This window comes from Falco rusticolus, chromosome 10, assembly GCF_015220075.1.
Source record: "Falco rusticolus isolate bFalRus1 chromosome 10, bFalRus1.pri, whole genome shotgun sequence".
Lineage (NCBI taxonomy): Eukaryota > Metazoa > Chordata > Aves > Falconiformes > Falconidae > Falco > Falco rusticolus.
The window spans coordinates 4,432,713-4,454,812 of NC_051196.1; the positions used below are offsets into that span (position 1 = coordinate 4,432,713).

General features: G+C 43.7%; 1 protein-coding gene across 1 annotated transcript in view; it reads left to right on the forward strand.

Annotated features, from left to right (window-relative positions):
• Positions 1 to 1,727: 1,727 nt before the first annotated feature.
• LRP5 (LDL receptor related protein 5) overlaps positions 1,728 to 22,100 on the forward strand; it is a 154,455-nt gene continuing 134,082 nt past the window's right edge. The window contains exon 1 of the mRNA XM_037402297.1: positions 1,728 to 1,908. Coding sequence (XP_037258194.1) covers positions 1,818 to 1,908 — 91 coding nt within the window. The 5' untranslated portion in view covers positions 1,728 to 1,817. The remainder of the gene's footprint in view (positions 1,909 to 22,100) is intronic.

Here is a 22,100-nt window from a genome sequence, read left to right on the forward strand (position 1 = left end):
GGTCCCCGATCCTGTCCGGGTGAGGGGGAGGACAGGGCAGGGAAGCCAACGGCCCTGGTGGCAACAGGGGCTGTGGTGGTGCCGACGATGCCGTCACAGGGCAGCATGGCCCTCTGTGGAGGCACACAAACCAGTTTTCACATACGGGTGCTGCTCTTCTGACAGGCCTTGGGATACCAGGCTCCACGCACTGCCTTTCCCCACCGCCCGCCGCAAGTGCGACGTTTCACATGCCCTTTCCTCTGCCTCTGCCTTTAATTACCCCAGTTACTGGGATTCCAGGACTACTGGGTGATTTCCACAATGCAGGAGGTCGGACCCTTCAAAAGTAAAGCCCAATCGCTGTCTTCAACAAAGAAATCTTTCTTCCAGTTATTTGTCTGGTGTCAGGCAGGGGTTTTTTAAGCAGATCCAAAACAAAACTCTTATTCAGTTGGTGTTCACAGAAAGTCGTGCTGTTAATGGTGTACAGCAGCCCAGATCTGGGCTCCAGTTTGTTGCCGGCCTTCTGTCAGGAAGGACCAACTTCTGGCTTTCCTGTCTTCCAGAGCGTGGGGATTTTTCTGGGTTTTAAATGCCACCTAAAATTAATCCTCTTTAAAACACACGTGCTTTATACATTAAAGGAGCAGCAAGACAGAGAAGGAAACTGTATTTTCCTTTGCAGGTGAGCTGTAAGGTCAGCACTATAAGCCTTTTGTAACTCCTTGAAATTTTAAACTGCTTTCTTAGCTAAGTTGAATACCGCTGGTTTTAAAAACCAAACAAAAAACCCACCTTTTCCTCTTCTGAGGAAAGGAAGTCTGGAGGGAAGTCTGCAATGGAGTGACCAACGGGACATGGAACAATTCCTGAATATCTGATCCTGGTATTTGAGATGGACAGGGATCCAGGGGACACTGAGGAGAAGCCGCAGGTGAACTGGTACACGGTGACTGGGAAAACTGGAACTCGCTCATCGCTGAAATGAAAATATTAACATCCATTTGTGAAAGCGCTTGCTGGTGATTTACAGCTCCTGCTCTGAGACCTGCGACGGTGGCCTGGGGGTGCCGGGCAGCCCCTTGCTGTCCCCATCTCTGTACAAGCTCACTCAGCAACTTGTGTTCCATGTCACCACCTCCCCGCTGCGGAGCTGGTGTCAGCACCAGGAAAATGGAGGCACAGATGGAAGTGCCGGGCTGGGGCTGCTGGTTTTTATTCCGGCTGGGTGCGGTGGGCGCGGGGTGCGGGATGCTGCTGCCTGCCCCCAGCACGGCGGAGGCCCCGTGTCACCGGGGGCTCCTGCCCCTCCGCGGGGGCGGTGACCCTGGGCCAGCAGCAGGTGGCACCTTTAACGGGGCGGGGGGGACACGGGACGGAAAAGGTTGTGGGATGCGCCTCGCCTTCAACAGTAACGTCGTGCAGGAGAGCGGCTTTATGGGGGGAGGGGGAAGGCAAAGGCGAGCTTCCAGCCGCGGGGCAAGCCAGCACCCCTTTTCCTGGGGACGGGGGGGTTGGGGCTGCCAAACCCCCGCCAAAGGTCGCCTTCCCAAGGCGCGGCGAGCCGCCTCCTCCCGGCTCCCCGCCCGCTGCCGAGTAACCGCTGCAGGAGGAACGGGAGACACCGGGTAACGAGACCGCCCGCCCCGGGCTGCCCACGCGTGGGGCAGGGGCGGCCGCGGCCCCGCCCCCTCCTGGCGGCGGCGCGCGGGGGAGGCGGGGCTGCCGCGGCCCCGCCCCCCGCCCCGCCTCCCGCCTCGCCGAGCGCAGCGCCCCGAGCATGGAGCCCGCCTGAGCCGCGCCGAGGGCTCCGGCAGCTGCTGCGGCGGCACAACATGGAGGCGGCCGCCCCGCCGCTCCCGCTGCTGCTGCTGCTGCGGCTCCTGGCCGCCTCGGTGCTGCGGTGCGAGCCGGGCTCGGCCGGCGGTAAGCGAGCGGCGGCGGCGGCGCGGGGCCCGGGGCGGCGGGGAGGCGAGCGCCCGGCGCCCTTTTGTTGTGGGACTTGGGCAAACTTTCCCCCGCGCTCCGCCGGGAGGGCTGCGGGGGGGCCGGGGGGCGCGCACATGGACGGGCCGGGGCGAGAGGCTGGCCGCGCCGGCTGCCTGCCCCCGCCGCCCCCCGCCCCCGCGGCGAGTCCTCCTCGCCCGGTTCTGCTGGCGGGGGGCGCGGGAGGAGGCGGCCCGCCGCGGGGCTGGGGCGCGCTCCCCCGGGCGGCTCAGGTAAACGCGCACGGCCGCGCCGAGGGAGACAAAAGTCGCCCCCCCGCCCCGTCCCCGCTCCCGCTCCCGTCCTTCCGCGGTCCCGGGCAGGGACTTCTCGGGGAGGCGGGTGTCGGGTGTCGCTCATCGAACTCTTGCCAGGGCTGGGGAGGGGGTGGGGTGGGGTGGGGGGCAGGGTGTCCCCCCCGCCTCAGCTCCTCTTGAAGGCTGTAGGCGGCCCGTGGGTGCGGGGGTGGCGGCGCTGCGGCGGGAGGAACCGGCCCGGCCCGGGTGAGGGGTGCGGGGCCCGCTTGGGGCCCGGCGCGGCTGAGGGGCCCGGTTGCGTTCTTGCCCGGGGGAGGGGTGCGGGGGTCGAGTTGCGGGGCCCGGCCCGGGTGAGGGGTGCAGGCCTGGGGTGCGGACCCCGCTAACCCGCGCTCGGTCGGGGCACGGAGCCCGCCCTTTGCAACACCGTTTTGAAGTGAACGCGTTAATTCTTTAAAAGCACAAACGGCCCGTGGTGCGGCCCCAGCCCCGCCGCCCCCCCCCCCCCCCCCCCCCCCGCGCCTGTGTGGGACCGGGTGCTCGGGGAGCACCGGCCCGGCGCTGCGGCCGCTGGAGCTGCTGTGATGTTTGCGGCAGTTTGGCAGACTGGGCGGTGTGGCCAAGGCTGTCAGAACATCACCTCGGGGCCTCTTTTATTAGGCCACCCACCTTTTCAAACCGTTTGCAATTCTTAGGACTGTCATTTAGAGCAAGAGAACTGACTGTTTTCTGCTGGCATCGTCGTGCTGTAGGTTTAGTTGGCGCCCTGTGAAAGTGTGTATTATGTATTGCTTATTCTGTCAGGATTCTGTGAGAAAGATGCCCTTTGCGTCTCAGGAGGCACCTTCTCCGTGCGCATTGCCTCAGCCTTTTCAAAATGTTTCAGAAATCCTGAAGTGCATCTTGTTCCTTTCTGAACATTGACGTTTGTGTAAAGATGTTTGTGTTCCTACTTGACTGAAAGAAACTATATGTAACTTGGGGGGGGGGGGGGGGGGGAGGATATCAACTTATAGGAGTCTTAAATGAGGAGAGAACAGCTGGTAGTGTTCCTTGAGGGTTTCCTTACATTTACTTAACAGCCTCCAACAGAAAGGAATAATTTTAAAAAGAGATAACTTTGCATTTGCAACTCTTAGGAAGATAAGAGTTCACAATGAAACTGAGGAATAAGTCATAACTTGGAGTTTTGGTTTTTCTTCACCTAACTTTAGAGACGGTGATTCTTTTAATATAGTGTATGTTCTGTATTGCTTTCCTTAACATGCATGGAAAAACTCTTCTACAAATGTGCCGGTTTCTAGCAATTAGCTAAAGAGTCTTGGTTATAAATCTTAATGACATTGCTTTTGTTCTGCCTACTTAGTAGGAAGGTATGTGATTCTTTTGTTAGGTTGGTCTGGATGGCACTTTCAAGGACAGCTCAACTGTCCCTTTAGAAGGAGCATGGGTGTACTACTATGAGAGGCTCTCCATGGGTTTAGTTCCATTCCTGAGAACCCCCACTCTGTAAGCAGATGCCTGACTTTAAGGGACTTTTACCTCTTAAAAGTATTTTGATGTGCTTATCTTACAAATATATAAATAAATCTCTGCAAGATTGGGGATGTGCTGGAACTGGAACTTCTGTGGTGTTAAAGCTTCTGCAAAGTTTGGCATGTTGTAATAGATCCTGAATACTTTGGCTGTGAACTGATTGTGCTGTGGAGCCAAGTCCTTGCTCTCTGTGTGGCGGTGTCAGGACCGGTTTTATTTATGTGGCTTGAAATAATGATAAACGTGTTTCAGATATGGAAGGACAGTCAAGTACAACCCATGGGGGCAAGACAAAATGATAGTTGCATTTGGTGCTTCCTTGAAGCAAGGAATCTCTTGCCTGTGCAAAGTATTCAGGAACAAGATGGTTATGATGACAGCATGTTTTTCTTTGAAAATATCATACGTTCTGAATGTTTAATACGGCACAGCAGGTTTTTTATGTGTGGCTCTTGAAACCTGGAAGTAGTTGAGATCATTCTTATTTAAGTTCATGTTTAAGAATAGTCTCAAGCAGGAGTTACTTTTAGTTAAACTCACAAAAGCTTCGTTAGCTGTACCTTGTCGTGTACAAGAATGTTTCCCAAAATTGTGAGACTGTGTCTTAGATTTTTTAAATGGAATGACTATTTGCCTCATGTTAAGAAACACAAGATAAAGAAAGGTGAACAGAGGAGTGTGGCAGGATGGTTACAAAAGTTTGAAGCTGGGGGTGCAGCATGAAATAAAAAATACATTTGAGCACAACCCTAAAATGACTTTTAATTCCTGCTGTTTTGCCTGAGATAACCTAAAGCTAATGAAACTTATCACTGTTTAAATGTAGAATGTAGCAGGAAAGAACACTTGTTAATTTTATGACGGGGAAATGTGCTATGTAGGAGTCCTCAACTGCATTTCAGTGCCATTTCAGTCAGTCCGTCATTGATTTAGGGGGCTATTTTCCTAGTAACTACTACTAGCATGATGTGAGGGTCTGTCACAAAGTATGGTCATAAATCCTCTTGAAATAGTGAGGAAATACTGAAACTCCAAACTGAAGTTTAAATCGATACTTTCAAAGCACAGAACCTTCTCTTCCCAGGAAAAGGACCACGGCTTTAACTGTCTTTTAGGTATGGTATGTGAATTCGTTTGTTAGTATTTAATTTTAAATCAGTTAGTTTCATTTTAAATTAGTTTTAAAGCACACAGAGATGCTTTAAAATTACCCCTAGAGTAGATATGTCTGTAAGACATAAATCAGCATAACACAGAAAGTCAGTACTTTGGAAGAGTGTGAATGTATTTAATCAATAGCCTGATGTAAATTCCACCATTGCCTCATGCTGTTTCTGAACCTTTTTTTTTTTAATCTTGGCTGCTTTAACTTTTATCTTAAGGGTTGGTTTTTTTTTTTTACTTGTTTATAAGGTAGTAGTTAATAAAATAGGCCGTGGTTTTTGTTCCAGCTGTAAATTTTCTCGGTGCTGCATGTTTCTTGAATAACACAAGCCAAGGTAACTTTTTAGGAAACACAAGGATTGTTTCTGGGAGCAGTGCTCTGGGATAACAATCCTGTTACCCTTTATTGTTATGGTAAGGTCTGGCAGCATAACAACAAATAAAGGTTACAAAACGTCTCCTGGAATATAGATGCATGTGACTTAATAAAGAAGGTCTAACGTAGGTTTGCTCCTATTTAAAATTTAGTCAGTGACGTAGTTAAAAGTAGTTTTCTCTGTTTTTGTCAAAGCAGAAAGAAATGTCACTATTTGTGGTGCTCAAAAATAGCTTTAATGACCAGGTTTAGTTTCATGTTAGATCAGTATTTTTTGTGAACATACTGTATTGTATGAAAAGAACCTGCCATCTTGAGGTTGAGAACAATAAGTAAGTTTAAGTTCCTTGTTAGAAAGAAGCTATTGTAGGTAACTCTATTTCTCTTCATTCTAAGGAATCCTTTCAAGTTTTCCTTACATCTTTAACCCAAGAGCTATTAAAGATGCAAAATGTTTGCCTTTTGTAAGTTCAGTATTTCTTGTGGGGGTTGATATGGCTGAAAAAACATCACCACTAAGGAACACTTGATGGAAATAGTTGTTATATTCTGCTCCAGGCCTTTGTGAAGAACTCAGATATTGACCTGAGCCTTGAGAGAAGAACACAGTAGAATAAGTACACATACACACCCCCCACCCCCACCCCCCAGTTTATGGCACAGGCCAGCAACGATGCAATTTGACTGTGCACAAAGGAGTCGACATTTTGTTTAGCGATTTGGAGGCTTGTGAATTATTCTCCTTTTTCACTGTGTTGCTTTCCAACAGGACATGTCCAAGAACACTGCAAGTTCACTGAGGGCAGGAGCAAATCATTAGGGTATTGGCTGCGGACGCTGGCTGGCCAAAGCCACGTGCTGTTTTGGATTCTTGGGACTTCCTTGAAGAAGTCAAAGATGTGCCATCTCCTGACAGCCCACAGCTGGAACTTCTGAGCTGGATAAAATACTTCTGGATAGTCCTACCCCCGTTAAGTTAGCCCATGGAAGATCTCATGATAACGCCAAAGGATATTTTGAGCAGTTCTTGAGATTTTGGGTGATTAAACAGTTGTGGTGAGAGGAGGAGAGAAATTGGGAAATATGTCCCACAAAGTATTGTTCAGTACAGGTTTTTGTTAGGAGTCTGTGGGCCAACAATTCTTTTGGTTCCCTCTCCCTTTCAGAAAAATCAGAATGTGAAGCTCACCAGTGTTTCATCTTTGTGGTTTCTGTTTGCTAAAAATTGAAAATGCCTCTTAAGCCACAACATTCTACTGAGAAGCTCCGAAGAGTGTGAAGAATGCACGGTGATGGGTTGGTAAGGGGGTTGAGGGTCCATGTAATAAAGAGGATTTTTAATTTAGCTGTTGTTTCCTTGACTCTTGCTTGACTCGCGCTTTGCCTGCCAGCATAGGCAGATGTGAGGGGTCATTCTGTATTGAATGTTAAATCCATGGGCGACTTTTGCAAGGATGCCAGTAAATTGGCACACGCTTGATTTAAATTGCTTCGTTTGCTGGATGGTAAAAAGGGTTAAAGCAACCAAACCCAATAAATACTTTATAGGAGTGTGTTGTGTTGATTAGCTTAATAGGGACAGTCTGCTGGGAGAAGGAATGTCTTGATTGTGAATCAGCTGCAGAATTGTCTTCATTTCACAGTACGAAGGTTTATTGCTCTTGCAATAAACAGCACTGACAGCAGATGCAGTACTAAGTTCCTGGTGTGATTGTCAATGGTCCGAGAACCTCCCTGCTTAATGTCCCTGCTTAATAACATAATAGCTGTTGAATACTCTTTGGCACTTTGGCTTTCTGAAGTGTGGTATGTGTGTTAGCTTATTCTGAATATTCTGCTAACATAGCATCTATGATTTATCTTTTATACTTAAGGACGTTGAACTTGCCCAGTGTAAGTTGACTTCCTTTAAGCAGTACTAGCAGTCTTTGTGGCAGGCAGAATCAAGGGTTTTGGCCTCTGGTTGGTTGGTCGATGAAACTATGAAGCGTGCTGTTCCTGAGCTAGGGTGAAAAATGATGCAATTGGAGAAACGAAGTTGCAAGTGTGTTTGGTTATAACTCTCCCCTCTGCTATGAAAAGCGGAATTTCTGTCTTCTGTGTGGTTCCACAAAGGGCTTGGTTTTCAGTTTTTTCTCATGGGTTCTTATTAAAAGGGCACGTGGTGCCCTGTGAAAGTGCAGTGCTCTGAATTTGGTGGTTGCGTCCTTCTTACGGGATCCCTGTTGGCCTGAGTTTTGTCTGCGAGGGAGAGGAATGCCCAAGTTCCTTACCTTGACATCTCTTTGCCTTGGGATTTGACAACATGTTGTGATTCCCGAGGTTCTCTGTTGTCCTTCCTTCAGGTTGCGTTGAGCGTATATTGACTTTAATTTCAGTGTGTTGTTGCATTAAACGTGATTCATTAAACATTTGTTAATAATTCTTTCTGGAAGTGGCTCGTTACATGTAGTAGTCAAGTTGATAAATTGGCCCTGTGGGACTCTTGATGCTCAGCCTGCAAGAATTAGATCGGAGGTAGGAGGTGGCAGTAAGTGACGACAGGAGTTTGACCTCTTCTTTCTGCGGTGTTTAAGAGTCCAAACAAAAACCAGAGTGTGAGCAAGTGTTGTCTGCTTTGTGTTTCTAAACGTCTTGGTGGATGAGGAGGAGTTGTGGATTGAGTGGACCTGCTTAGTGAATTTCTTGGTTTTGGGGTTTGGGGATCAAATAGTATTACTGTAATGTGATTTTGTAGATGCTCTTTTTCTTTTCTGCTATTCAGTGCTGGGTTTAACTGAATCCAAAAGGAAAAGGAGTGGAGCATCTGAGAAAATGTGATGAAAATGTACAGTGCTGCTATAATCTATGGGTTATGGATATGTCATTTGAGAAGTTTTATTGAATACCGTATGTACTTACGGCTTAAGCCATATACTTTGGGTTTTGAATTAGGCACAGATTATGCTGAATGGCAGTAATGCACTTAAATCCTTGTCAATAATTTCAGCATGTCTTCTGTGGAAATTCCAGTTTTACTTGGATTCTGGATTCATGGATGCTTTGTCCAGTCCTTGTATTTTTTTTTCATTCATTTTGCATGAACGCATTCTTTTCTGTTTTTCCAAATTAAAACTATTCTAGCTGGACTTCAGAAGGGAAAAAAAAAAGTTTAGAAGAGCAGATTTTTTTAATGCAAAACTTCAGTATGGCTGTCAAGAAGGTGGGAGTGTTTCCTTTTACATCTTTATAAATTGAGAGGGAGACATACCCCTAAGCCTGCCATGTGTACATATCTTTATGTGAATTAAATAGCCAACAGCACAAGTGACAGTGTTTCTTGTGGATCAACCAAAACAAAATGCTTTTGTGAGAGTTGTCCTGACCTACAGCTGCACACGGTTATGCCACACTTTTGCCATTCTTTTTTCTCTAGATAAGTCTTAAATAAAGATTTGCATGTGGCCTTGCTGTAAGAGTTGATATGCTTTTTCAGTGGACTCACTATGACAGTGGCAGTCAGAAGTACCCTGTTTCTGTTTTGTATGTGCTCCTGAAGTAAAGATCTGGGTTGTGCATGGTGTAGGTAAGTGTTCTGCAGGTTTCCCACTGTGATGCATCTCTGGGAGCTTTCTGGAGTAGTTGGCTTGTGCCACCTGAAGCTTTATATCTGTGTAGTGTGGATTTTTGTTTGTTTGGGTTTTTTTCTTGTTTCTCAGACTTCCTAAATAACGTATTCTTTACGTCTGGTTCTTCAGGTAAGACTGAAGGGTATGTTTTGTGACACTAAGTGGTCTGCCATCTACTTTCTTGTTAGGAGGTTTTGCTCTTTCTTGCACCCTGTGGGATGCCTGGGCACTTTGTCAGGTCCTTTCCATCAGCCCATCATTTCTAGGGTGCTATGTAAGCCATAGCATATTCCTGCGTAACCAGATTTTGTCTGACGAGGCTGTTGAGGGTCACATTTTAGAAAAACTTCTAACCTGGCTTCTCTAGCTTTAGTTTTAAAAATGGTACATACCTGATATGAGGCAATGTGAAAGGCCTTCTGTCTTTATTATTATTATTGTTCAAGGATTATGTCCAAATAACTGGTAAGGAACGGTTTCGACAAGGTCTTGAGCAGATAGAAAAATAAGTTTTCTGGGGCAAAGGATGGTTGCTTTGAAAGAACAATCACAAACAAAGCCATGGCATTTGCAATAACCTAGGAAGTCTTGCTGCTGTGTATCCATCTTCGAATACTGGTTTTAGTTCAATCACTTAGACCAGTGTATTGGTGACGCCATTAAAATATATACTGAAATAGAAGTATATGTGTATCTGGTTTACACTTCGTTATGGAGGAAGAGGAAAAAGCAAGAGTTTGGCTCTTGGAGAACAAGCTGTCCTGGCTGATGACAGTGAATAATTCAAGGAGGAGAAGGAATGAAATGTTATCAGATTTATTCTTTGACGTATCACTATAGGGGATGTCAATACATCGTACTTAAGGTTCTTTCTTAGCACTTCTACCTTAATACAAAAGCAAGAATACTGTTTCTTGAACTCGTCAAAGCAGCAGAATTTAAAAACCAAAATCTTACTCTTTGTTTTATAGAAAGTGTCACCTTTGACCACTGAATCATAAATTACCCAGTGTTAGGTCTATATTGATCACTACTTATATCGTGCATATAGTTTAAAGGAGCTTTGGAGGCTTTAATTTACATAACTAGTTATTTAAAATGAAGTGTGGCTGACTTACGAATTCTGTCCCATTTAAGGAAGGTCATTCATGGCCACCAAGTTCCCTGTTTTCTCTGTCACACTTTGTTTTCATTTCAGTCATTGAAAAATTTCTGGTTCTAGAACAATTGAGAAGCTCAGAATAGATTGCCTGCCTTATAGGAATGAATTTTGACATAAAATATGATATAAATAGTCTTTCTCTTTGGATATTTCTCTGATTGCTTCCCCTGCTTGAGAGTTGGCAGCTTGAAAGTATAATGCGTTTAACTTTTTTTTTTATTATTTTTTTTTATTTCTAGGGGCAAAAGTTTTTAGCCTCAGAAATCTGTACTGGTGACTTACCTGAATATGTCTTTTGCAAAAGATATGAAAGCAAATTAAACTGATGCGTTAGTATTCATGTTCTCAGGTCAGAGCCAGGAGGATGAAAGTGCACATGGGTAGCATTTTCCACTTAGAAGGTCTGCCCTGCTGTGGGCGATTAAAATTAAAAAAAACCCAACTATATGTTAGCTGCATCTTCAAAAGCTGAGTAAAAGAACTCTGTAGTTACAGAGAATTTTTGTCTGTCTGGGGTTTAATAGCGTATTTTTTACTGTCTGGATGAAGTTGACTATTACTTACCCACGTTCTAAAATTCAAGTTTGCAGGTGTTCAGGTGCTGGGAAGGGTATACCCAGAGTTACACATCTGGACTGACTTAGGCAAGCTGCATAGTGAGAGTTAGGTAGGGTGTGGCTAATGCAGGCAAAACTATAGTGAAGCCTCAAGAAATTGGACTTTAATCATTGGCCCCAAAAACCTGTATGAACCTGGATTTTCATCTCGTCTAATATTTCTTCAACACCCACCCCACCCTTGAGCCACAAAACCCTACTACGCTCTGTGTCAGCTGTGACTTTGGAATCTGTGCACAGGAGGAGGTGGTTTTCTGTGATGCCATTTAAAAAGGTGTATTTTTTGATTGCGTAAGTCAGGTATGGTGACTACCAGAAGGAACCACGCATCCTGTAAAGAGTGGGGGAATATTCCCTGAGGCTTCTTTTGAACAGAGTAAATGAACTCTTAAGGGAGCTCAAAACTTAAGTTTCTGTGAACATCGTAGCTAATGGTAAAATTGGGAGAAATGCTGATGTGTGCGCAAAAATTTAAGCGCGTGTTGGATGATATTTGCAGTAAATAAACCATTATCTGCAGGTGTTCTGTAAGAGTTGCAGACAGATAACTGAGGTGAGCTCGGTAGCTTGTGTGCAGAACTAATCCATACCATTCAAACTTTGAATGGTGTGCTTGACACTTAGTAAGTGTATTAACAGGCTGCTGCTAGATCTTATTTGCCTAATAAACTTTGACAAACAGGTTCTACGGATGGTTAATGTTCGGAGGAATTGCTTTCTGTTCACAGCCAGTTTCTGGCCAAAAATGTGATCTGGGTTCTGATTGATTTTCTAAAATGTTTTTATGGCTGTGGTCATTCTGCTTGTTATGATCACATCTGGTTGCAGCTGAAAAATGAAATGCTCGGTTATGAAGATTATTAGTTTAAATTTAAAGAGAAGAGAGTTGGCCATGGAGTTATCCTGGCTACTCTTGAACTCCATTCCTCTGTCAAAGCAACAGAAAACAATGTGTTTGTCAGGATTTGGGGGGGGTGGTAATCCTACTACTTGAAAGAACCCTGGATGGTTGTGACAAAATCCCTGTGTTAAATGCCTGTTAATGCCAAGGTCATTCTGCTGTTTGCAAATTTTAGTGTTTTTTTTAAAGAGTCTTCAAGACATTAGTGAAAAGTGAAGCCAGGTTGCATGAGCCAGAGAACTGGAAAATGCCTGGATTTTACTTAGTGACTGGTAGTTCCTTACTGATTAAATATGCTACTAGGCCATTCACTTTACTGGATCAAAGACAGATTTGCTCGTAGATCATGGAGTGCTGACCTAGGCAGAAGTAATCCAGAAGTAACCTCTTACTAGCTAGGTTATGCTGAAGTATGTACATGTGGAAGGGTGCGAGAGATGTTTTTTTTTTTTGGGGGGAGGGGGGGGGGGGAGGGCAGTATTCCATATAGATATGTGCGTGTGTATATAATACGTATGAATGTTCTTATGTGCTTAAACACTTGGTTAACCAGTTTCTCCTGCTCTTCCCCCCCTTTTCATTCTAATGATTGTGTTATTCAATAATCTTCCGTCTCTGAAAAAAAACCCTGCTTTTTATGTAAACACCTGATGTTAGATCTCAATACATAATTTTAAGGAGGAAAGTTTCACAGTTGCTAGGTATGGGACTTGGATTTGGTTTTGGTGGTGTTACTGAAGCATGCCCTTACATCTGTGAACTCTGTTTTTCATCTGAGAAAAGGTGACAGGGAACCTGTTTGATTCTATTGCGTTACTCTCGCAATGACTGGTGTTTCGTTAGAAAGGAAGCTGCAAGCTAACAGAATGATAGGTACAAGCTAATAGAATGATAGGTAAAGTATCCCTGAAAAGGTAGGGTGATGTGTATTTTATTAATCAAAATTGTATGCCTGATCAATTTTGTGCACCTAAACCTTTGATCTTGAATAACCGCTTTCCCATACCATTTGCAGGCTTTATTTTACAATTTCTGCATGTTGTGGCCTTCTCCCGTGTTGGTAGTATGTCTTCTCATCTTGAAAGCTCTTCTTTTGTTTTTACCTGCTTGCTTTGTGTTGTGTTTCCCCCCTCCACGTCTGAAGAACCAAGATTGTTAAAGGCTGGAATGTCTGTAGGTGGGTAATTAAAAACAGTGGTCAAGAGAGCTGTTGGAAACTTGTTGGGTTACTTCTCTAAGTAGGATGATGAGGCAGCATCATTGAATGGAAGGGGGAAAAAAACCCAACAAAAACAACCCAGACAACAACAAAAAAACCCCAATCCCAAACCACCCTCCTATTTCTGGCAGTTTGAGGAGGCTGTCTGCTATCCCCTTAGTGTGTGGCTCCACGAACACTGTCTGCCCATGCCAGAATTGGTAAAACTGGAGAAGCTGCGACTCGGGCTGTGTTTGAGGTTTGCTGCTTGGCATTCAGCCTAGTGCACAATGGAGAGAAGATGAGCAGGTAGAAGTACTTTCCGCTTGTGACCTCTGTTCCATATCATCCCTCAACTTGCACGGTGCAAATTAAGGTCTGCATTGTTATCTGCAAAAGACTTAAGTGAGCTGGGATTCATTTACCTTGGGGATTACCACCTTGACACATCTAGCCATTCTCCATCCTGCTACAGTAATTACAGCTTATGGAAAATAACTCTGGTTGCTGATCCCCAGGGTGTGGATCTCCTGGCATCTGGAGATAGAACACATCTGGTGCTGGTCCTCAGAGGCAGAATTCAGCCAGCCCAAAGCTTATTGCATGTGGGGAATGATGCAAGTGACTTGTTTTCTCTGAACAATGGCTATGGGATCTTTGTGAGCATTGGCCTCTCGCCTGGTTATTCTGAGTTGGTTTTTTTTTTTGGTCGTTCCCCCCGCCTCCCCCCTTCCAAGGAAGTCTGTGTGCAGGGAGGGAGGATGTGGAGTACTGGAAGTTCTCGATACAGCTGACTCAGTCCTCCAGGCTGTACTTGCTCCTTGAGACTCGTGCTCTTGCGTGTACAGAATGCATGTGTAAAAGCTGCTGTGCCCATCCAGGAGGCACTTGGTAGATCAGGTAAAGATTCTGGCTGGCTTTTTTGTGCTTTTCCTCGGGTTCTGTGGAGTCAGTGTTGCAGGGACATGGAAGAAACTTTTTTCCAAAAGGAGATGTACTGCAGTGCCCAACTCTGAGGAGTGTTCTTGGGACTTGTTCATATCACCTTCCTCGTACAGATTATAAGGCTCTTGTAGGGTAAAAAAACTTGAGGGTTTTTTTTAGATTTTAAAACCTACCAGCTATTCCACAATTGGTTCCCCAAGGGTGCTTGTATTTTGGAATGGTTTCCCCAAGAAGATCTGTTGTGGAATACTTTGTTACAGTCCTTTCTCAGTCTCATCCATGGAGCTCATTTCCTCCTGGATGGATTTGGGACTGTGTAACAGGCTCATGTTACTGACTCTGAGCATCTGCTCGTCACGTCTTGATATAAACTGATTCATTATCATGGTGGTTTATAACATGACACCTGTCCATATGCTTGTTGACAGCTTGTTAGGACCTTCTTGTCCACTAATGCTAGTTTCTGAGGGAGAATGCCTTCTTTTAGGTATTCCTGCTCTTAACATGTTGCCAAGAGCCTACGAGAACATTTCGAGTCTTGTGGCAAGCCTGTCTTCCAGATGTGTTCTTGGCCCTTGATTGGCAATGAGCCGCAGGTAGGTCGGAGGACCTCTTGGAATGGACGACAAGAAAAGTAACGATCTGCTTGGGAGCCTGCAATGCAGGACAGGTACCCTCAAACCGGTGTACTGCTATGGGGTAGGAATTTGTTCTTTTACTTGCAAATTCTGCTGTACTTTTTTAATTGCTGGTAAATTCTCCAACTGTTTAGTTCCCTGGCCATTAATTGGGAGGAAACTGCTTTACACATTCTTTCCTATGCTCATTTTGAGACTCGAGAAGCAGTTCTTTTTATATATATATATATATATTTATTTTTTTTTTAATAAAGAAAATCTTGGTCTGTGTTGGAAACTAAAATGACTTCAGGTCTGTCTTCCCTGCTGTGTGACTGTCACTGCTGTCGCAAACCACTGTGTTGACAGGAACTCATCACTGGCTCAGTAAAGCTTCATAGCAATCAAGAGACTATGTACCAGTGCTAATGAAAAGCCTGTGCGTGGTTTCTGGAGGCTTGGGCATCAACAGGCACGTGGAGGGGTTGCAGGGATAAAAATATAACTTGTCAGCTGCTGTGCTCTGAATTACAGCTGCATGCAATGCTTTTTCTTGTATAACTTAACTGCCACTTTATTGTGAGGCAGAAGGAATATACTAAATTCTACAAAACCCTCCTGTTTTTCTGCAGGAACTAGAATTTTGATAACTTTTTTCTTTTAAACTGAAACGTTTGTATGCAAGAATAGAGCTGTCAAGCACAGTGGGAGATGGGTAAGCATTATGTGCACACACTGATGAGTGCAAAAAGAAACTTTAGCACCAGTTTGTTATTATAAAGTCTGAACTAATGTTGGCTGTTTATAAAAAGGAACGGACTTTGCAGGGTTATTTTCCTATTTAAATGTCAGGACGCTGGGAACAAATTACTGTGAGTGTTTGAGTAAGTTGTGTTTACTTAGTGTGCTTGGCAACGTTTCTTTCAATGAAAGTTTTAATTTTTAAGCCATTCAAGTTCAATTTCAAAAAACTGGCCTTCATCAGCAAGGTAAGATGGCTGGAAAAAAAAAATCAGTGGGTTTTTTTTTTGCAGTTAGTGTTGTGTACGTTGGCAGTTGTCAGATCACTGTTGTGTATGTGGCCAGAAGTTAGTGTGTTTTATTATATTTATTTAGAAAGACTTGGAAGCATGAAACGGTAATTTATTCAAAGTCCTGTCATAAGTATTGCTTATTCCTAAGAGGATCGTTTTTGCTGGGAAAACATTAACAAATAGATCAGTCTACAGCTGATAGCGTTTTGTGCCTTTCTCCCACGTTTGGCTGAGCAGGTGCCAAATGTACCATCAGACTCTTCTGCTGGATACTGCAGATCTTCCAGCTTCAACTCCACCTGTTGCACTGGCTTCAGCAGTGCAGCGGCAAAAGAGTGATGATTTCAGAATTCTGCCCGCTGTCTGAAATGGCATGGAACTTCCTGGTTCTGAGAGCTGTAAATTCATGTTAAAAAACAAGAATCCCTAAAACTTGTCTATTAGCAGCCTCAAAGCATGTCTTTCCGTACAGTTGTAAAATTGGCACTAACAAAAAAGGTGTTACTTGAATAGTATGCAAAAGTTTACATGCAAACCCCCAATAGCCCCAATTTTGGTTTATCTGCAGCTTACTGTTTAGATTATAACTACTCCCCCCCCCCCCCCCCCCCCCCCCCCCCTCCCCCGAGGCTGATTTGTTACTTAAATTGAACTCAGGAGAAGTTGGTTTTGGGTTGACTGGTTCCCCCCCCCCCCCTTTTTTAGTAGTTTTAGTTTTTCTTTGTAAACAATATTTAGGCACAGGACTGCAAATGAAGTTGCAACTGTGTTATGCCTTTCAGTGGATTTATTAATTTTAAGCGTTCTAGAGTTTGCTGGCAACCTTTTCGTAACTAATGGTATCGCTTTAAGCCTGAACAAAAAGGAATTTGTTTGCAAACACCTGCTGTAGATTAGGAAGAGACTGTGTTTCAAAGAGAGTGTTTTGGCCAGTGTTTTTAGTTGAAGCAGCAGTCACCTTCCATACCATGCCACAGCCAGGGACAGCACAAAAATGCGTGGCCAAGTAGTAAACTATGTTAGAGGACTGGGCTGAAAGTAACCTCCTTAGTTACCTTTTGTTTTGTAGGAACTCTTTTTCCTTGCTCAATTATTTATTATTTCATTTTTTTCTCTCCTCTCCCCTCCCTCATCAAATGTGTTATTACTAAATACCTGCATCAGTGAGGAGAAAGAGAGAGTCTGCTATATGATATAGGGTAAAATATGATTTTAAATCAGTTTTTCTCTAGTCTAATAAAACTTGATACTGCAAGATCAGGGATTTGATGGGTCTAACATATTCAGCTTTGAAAGAAGGATGCCACATGTTTCTGTGCAATTCAGATGTTATGCAGCCTATGATGGTGTGTTCTCTGTATTATTTTTTTTTTTTTAATAAATAAAATCTAAACTCCAGTGTGTTACTTTTGCAAGTCTTTAATTGTGCTGCACCTCATTAGTGACAAAAATAGCATCTTGGAGAATCTTCTGAGCAGCAGAGCATGTGTTCGTATTTATAATGTGATGTGATGGAGGGTTAATTGTATGGATTAAGTGTTCTGTAGGAGTAGATAGATGTTTTCTCCTTTGATGTGCTGTTTTGCGGTGTCCTTGGACATTATTGCAAGAGATGAAATTTTCAGGTGGAAAGCTTCCACTTCAGAAGTGTTTGGTGTCACTTCATGTCAATTCTTGTTATCTTACTAAGTGTGTGTATATATGTGTATATATAAAGATACCCTGCATTCTAGGGTTTTATAAAAGAAACAACATAATGCTGTAATCAGTGGAGTACATTCTTGAGAGGTTTTGGAATGCCCTAGTGTTCTGCAAGTTGAGTTGATGATTTTCACATGTTGATAACATAGAGGAAATAAAGCCCACCTTCTCGCTTCAGAGCCTCCTGGTGCAATTACTGAGAAGTAGTAGCGGATGGATGATAATGACTTCTAGTTACCGGCTCCTCAGTGACTTTTCTAAAATGAGTTGGGTTTGAATCTCATTTGTGCTGAGATGATAATGTGTATCGCACAGTGCTGCTCTACATTGCAAGTATTAGGCACAGCAGAGGGGACAGAACCCCTGAATTGTCCCTCAAAAGTGAATTACTTTGTCACCCAGGTGAGGTCTGTTGATGGCAAGGTTGACCCATGTTGCACGTGGCAATTGATAGAAGACTGACATGAACAGGGGGTTCCAGATTTCAGGTCCCTTTTTAAAGGAGAAAGAAGTCTTTGTTTTTATTTGTGTCTTCTGTAGTTAATTTCTGCACTAGATGAGCTTGATAAAGGAGTTACCTGTTTCCATTTTGTACTACTTTTATTGTAATGTTATAATGCCTTCTGTAAGTAGAAAGTAAAGGTTGCCTTAAGTCTGAGTAAGTATTTAGTTACAAAATAAGGTGCCCAAGTTTGGTATAGAAGTGAAAGGCTTCTGTCAGCTATGCTTCAAGTTAGTGCTGCTTTGGTGTGGGTTTGGGGTTTTTGTTGGTTGGCTTTTTTGGTTGTTTTGGAGGAGAGAGCTTTTCGTAAGAAGCAAGTGCTTTTGTGGTCTAGTTTACATCTAGTTTTTAGAAAAGGTAGGTTTTTCTTCTAGTTTAACAATACTCTGGTTGTTCAGCCTTCTCTTTCAGTCAGTGCTTCAAAGGCTAGGTGGATGTGGGCACTGTGTTCAATTTTCTTGCAATTCACTAATGAAATTTAAGATTCCTTCTGTTTGTTTCTTAAACTGTTCACATAAGACTTGGAGCATAATATATATATGTATGTTAAAGGAAGACTTCCATCTTTAGTATGTAGGAAAAACAGCCTTTGCGTGTAAATGTGGATTAAATTGGGTTCGTAAACCCCTGTGATACAGAAGCAGGCACCTACCCTCTTAAAGTATTAGTCATTATTGTTCATACCTGGAAGAAGTCACTTAAATGCACATGTTCATATCTTGCATGTATTTCATGTAACAGTTTGCTGCAGGGTCTTCACAAAAAGTTAAAATGCCATTTCTAGTTGCTGTTGGAGTGCTAGTGTCTGGCATGTTGAATGTGCCACATTTGTCATGTTTCTGGATTGGAAATGTGGTTTTAGGCTGTGTGTTGTAGCTTTTCATATTAACATTTGTATTTTGCAGTGTTTTTAATAAGTAGAAAAAATGCGTATGTATAATAGGGAGGGCAGAGTCCAGGACACGCAAACTCCAAAACAGTCTGCAAGAAGTGGAAACAGAAAAGGTGTAAACATTGGTTGTAATAAGCTTACTGTGCTTAGAAGGCGTTCTCCAGAGAGGGCACACATGGCACTAATACTCAGTCCAGCTATGAATGTGTTAAATGCTGGGCAGTGCGTTGCAGTAGTGAATGCATTTTGCCTTGGTCAGGCTCCCAGTCTGGCTCCTGAAGGACGGCAATATTTATTTCTTTTTCTCAACTCTATCATAGGATTGGGATAGTTGTTTGGAGTATCATTACATCTGAAATGCCCTGGATGTTTTCCAGACTCAAAGGGGAGAAGGCTTCCTGCTCTGGAAGGTCTGGGTTGTGTCTTCATTGCTGAAACAGGTGTAATTACTGTACTGATCTTGCCATCTTGACGTAAAAATCCAGATAGAGTCAGTGCAGCTCCCTGCAGCTGATGAAATCTCAGGTGAGAAGTGAAATGATGACTGACATTCTCCTTGATGTAAAAGTTTCCTTTTCTGTGCTGGCATTTCTACATTGAAATGGCTATCTCAATGTAATAATTACACCTTTCTCTTTAGCAGTGAGGACACAGCCAAATGAAGGGCGGAGGAAGGATAATCGGATCAGTGATGTCCACACATAGCTTGAGTTAGTTTTGTTTTAGTATAAACAAATGCACTTCGTTCTACCCTCCATGATGCTGCTTCCTTCTGTAACGCTAATAGGCTTGTACCCTTCCTTCTGCAGAAATAAGGGGTAGGTTTTGGACAAAATTATATAAATTAAAACCCCCATGAATATATTGTCACTGGTGTTCTATAAGCAATTTTAGAATTTCTATGGTTTTGATTTATATGTGGGGAAAAATGTGTGCATTCCTGCTTTACTGTCTACCCTTCCGGCAGTGTGCTGCTTATACTTGTGGCCCTCTGATTTTGGAGATGAGCTATGTGTCTTTTGACTCATAGAAATGGCAGCTAGGATTTCCTTTGAACTGGCACTGTGGTGTTTGTGTCTTTTTTTAATTTTTCTTCTTTTTTTCCTCCTTCCCCCCCCCCCCCCCCCCTTTTTTTTTTCTTCTGTATTTGAACCATTTGCACTGTAGCGTAGCCCTGGAATTACTTCTTTTGGCACTTAAATTTGCTGAATGGAGAAGATGGAAAAAACATTTAGTCACACTTCTCAAGATGTGTTGTATATCAAGAGTCTAGTGGGCTGCCAAAGGGATGGGAGAGTTGGGGTGGCTGAGATAGTTTCTGAACTGTTTGCCATAGTAAGATGTATGCCTTTTTTTTTAACTCCTAAAATTTCTAAGGTAGCTTGACAGTATAAAAAGATTCTAAGTTACTCTCTCTGGGAAGAAGCACTGGTTATGGTTCCACTTAGCATGCTGGGTTTGCTCCTTGACTCTGCCATGGACATGCTGGATGTGTTGGCCACGGGCGAGACCCTTAAGTCTGTGGGCTTCTTTTCATTCTTTGCCTTGTGTATTTAGCAGCAAATTCTTCAGGTGTGACAGTCCTTCACAGTGGGTCTTTCAGGTGCAGATCTCAATTCTGGCTTCTGTGTGTTACTGTAATGTGAATGATGACAGTTCGTGTTGTGTAAAGCTTGCAGCCCCTCCCCCCCCCCATTTAATTTGTAGGGAACAGATTGGCTTCCTTCTGATTTTGGACCCCTTTTTATGAGGAACTGAAAGCTTTTTAGACACTTCCTTTTTTGTTTGGGAAAGGCAGATATGTGTTGGGTTAAAACAATGATTAGGTGTGGCTGTTTGTACAGGCAGGGAAACCATGGGTAGTAGAAAACTGAAGAATTTAAGTCTTAAGAGTGAACTGAGAAGAAACGAATAATAGGGTTTGTTTTGTTTTGCTTTGACCTGCTGCTGAAGTTGAGGTGCACCATAATTTTCTAGTACTTCTACTTTGTGTTTCTCCAATAGGAGAGTTTTTGACAACGTTGTGGCAGCTTCTCTTGCATATGCGTTGCAGTTAATTTCTTATGCCAGTGGGATGTTACTGAGACTCAAACGAAAATTTCAAGAGGTTAGTAAGCCTAACTCAAAGATGACTGATAATTTGTTGTAGCTCTGCATGAAAATATTTTGAAATCTTAAATTTGTGGGTGGCTAGGTCTACGCTGAAAGCATATGAGTAAAGCAAATATATACATGCCACTGTATTATATCTTTAAACACAAAACCACCTTTAAAGTTTTCCTTCCCCTGGGCATCATGTGTGCAAGATCCAGCAGCACAGAGACAGTGCTCTGCAAGTCCCCAGCCAGACAGTACGCTGGCTGCAGCTGAGCTGGGCAAAGAAGTTGCCTTAGCATTTTTTTTTTATTTTTTTTTTAATCTGTTTGCCTTTTTAAAGTGAGATCCTTTTGACGGGATCGGCTCAGGGAAAGCAGCATGTGTGCAGTCATGCTGGCAGATCTCAGGGCACTAACGAGGCTCAGCTTCAGGCAGAACAAAACACACCTGAGCCAGCCCAATACAAAGGGCATATTTACATCAGGATCCCTCCTAACACAGTGTAGCTGGTGCTTGATTTGCGCGGTGTATGGTTTGGCCTGGAACACTGCGTTTGTTGGGGGGAAGGTACTGCACCCTCTGCTGCTCCAGGAGTTTGGGGGCACCTCCAGCTGCTCTGCCTTTGGCAGTCCTACACCCTTCCCTCAGTGCAGAGCATCACTACTTCTTTAACGTTGTTTTTAGTCTCCTTTATTGGGATCTTTATCCTTGATTACGTATCACGCTATCACATATGTACATATCATGCAATACTGCAAACACCAGAATTCCATCAGGCACCAAGGAGAGTGACCCAGTTAATAACCTGAGCAGTACCTGGTCAGCTGCAAAACCAATAGAACCAAAAATGTTAAACAGCTGCTATGTAACTCACCTTTTAAGGCCCCAAATTTCCATTCTCTCCCAGATTTTCTTCAGTTTAAAATAATTATCTAGACTCAAAACCTTTTCCAAGAAAGCAAATGAGGCATTCTGGGGCTGAATTCCAAACCCCATTTCCCTTCTTGCATACACAAGCTACCAGCCTATAAAAATAGGTACACGGAGTCTGATACAGCCTGCTTTCTTTTCAGTATTACCAACCCAGGTCCAAATGTGGAGAGCCTCTTTTGTTCTGGAACTTTGGTAGTGACAACTGTTTTTTTTCTGGAAGTGTCCTTAAATTTCACATTGTGGAGGGATGAATAGCGTGGATGATTATTTTATGTTTCTTCAGCTAGGCTGGCATGTGTACTTTATTGTGCTCTGTTAGGGACCCTTAGCACACTTTGATAAATGAAAGAACAATTTTTGCCAGTTTATGGTCTTCACTAATTTGAGATACAGCAGAATTATGAACAAGCCACATGCACTTCCAATTTAAAGGGGAAATAATTTTATGGCGAAAACGTCATTCAAGCTCTTTTCCATCAGTCACATACTGCCAAATCTTACTGTGGTACTAAGGGTCCTTGGGACCTAGTAAATACAGTCACCAGTAGACAACCTTACCAGAAAGTTTTTGGACCCAGGGATAAAAATGTAT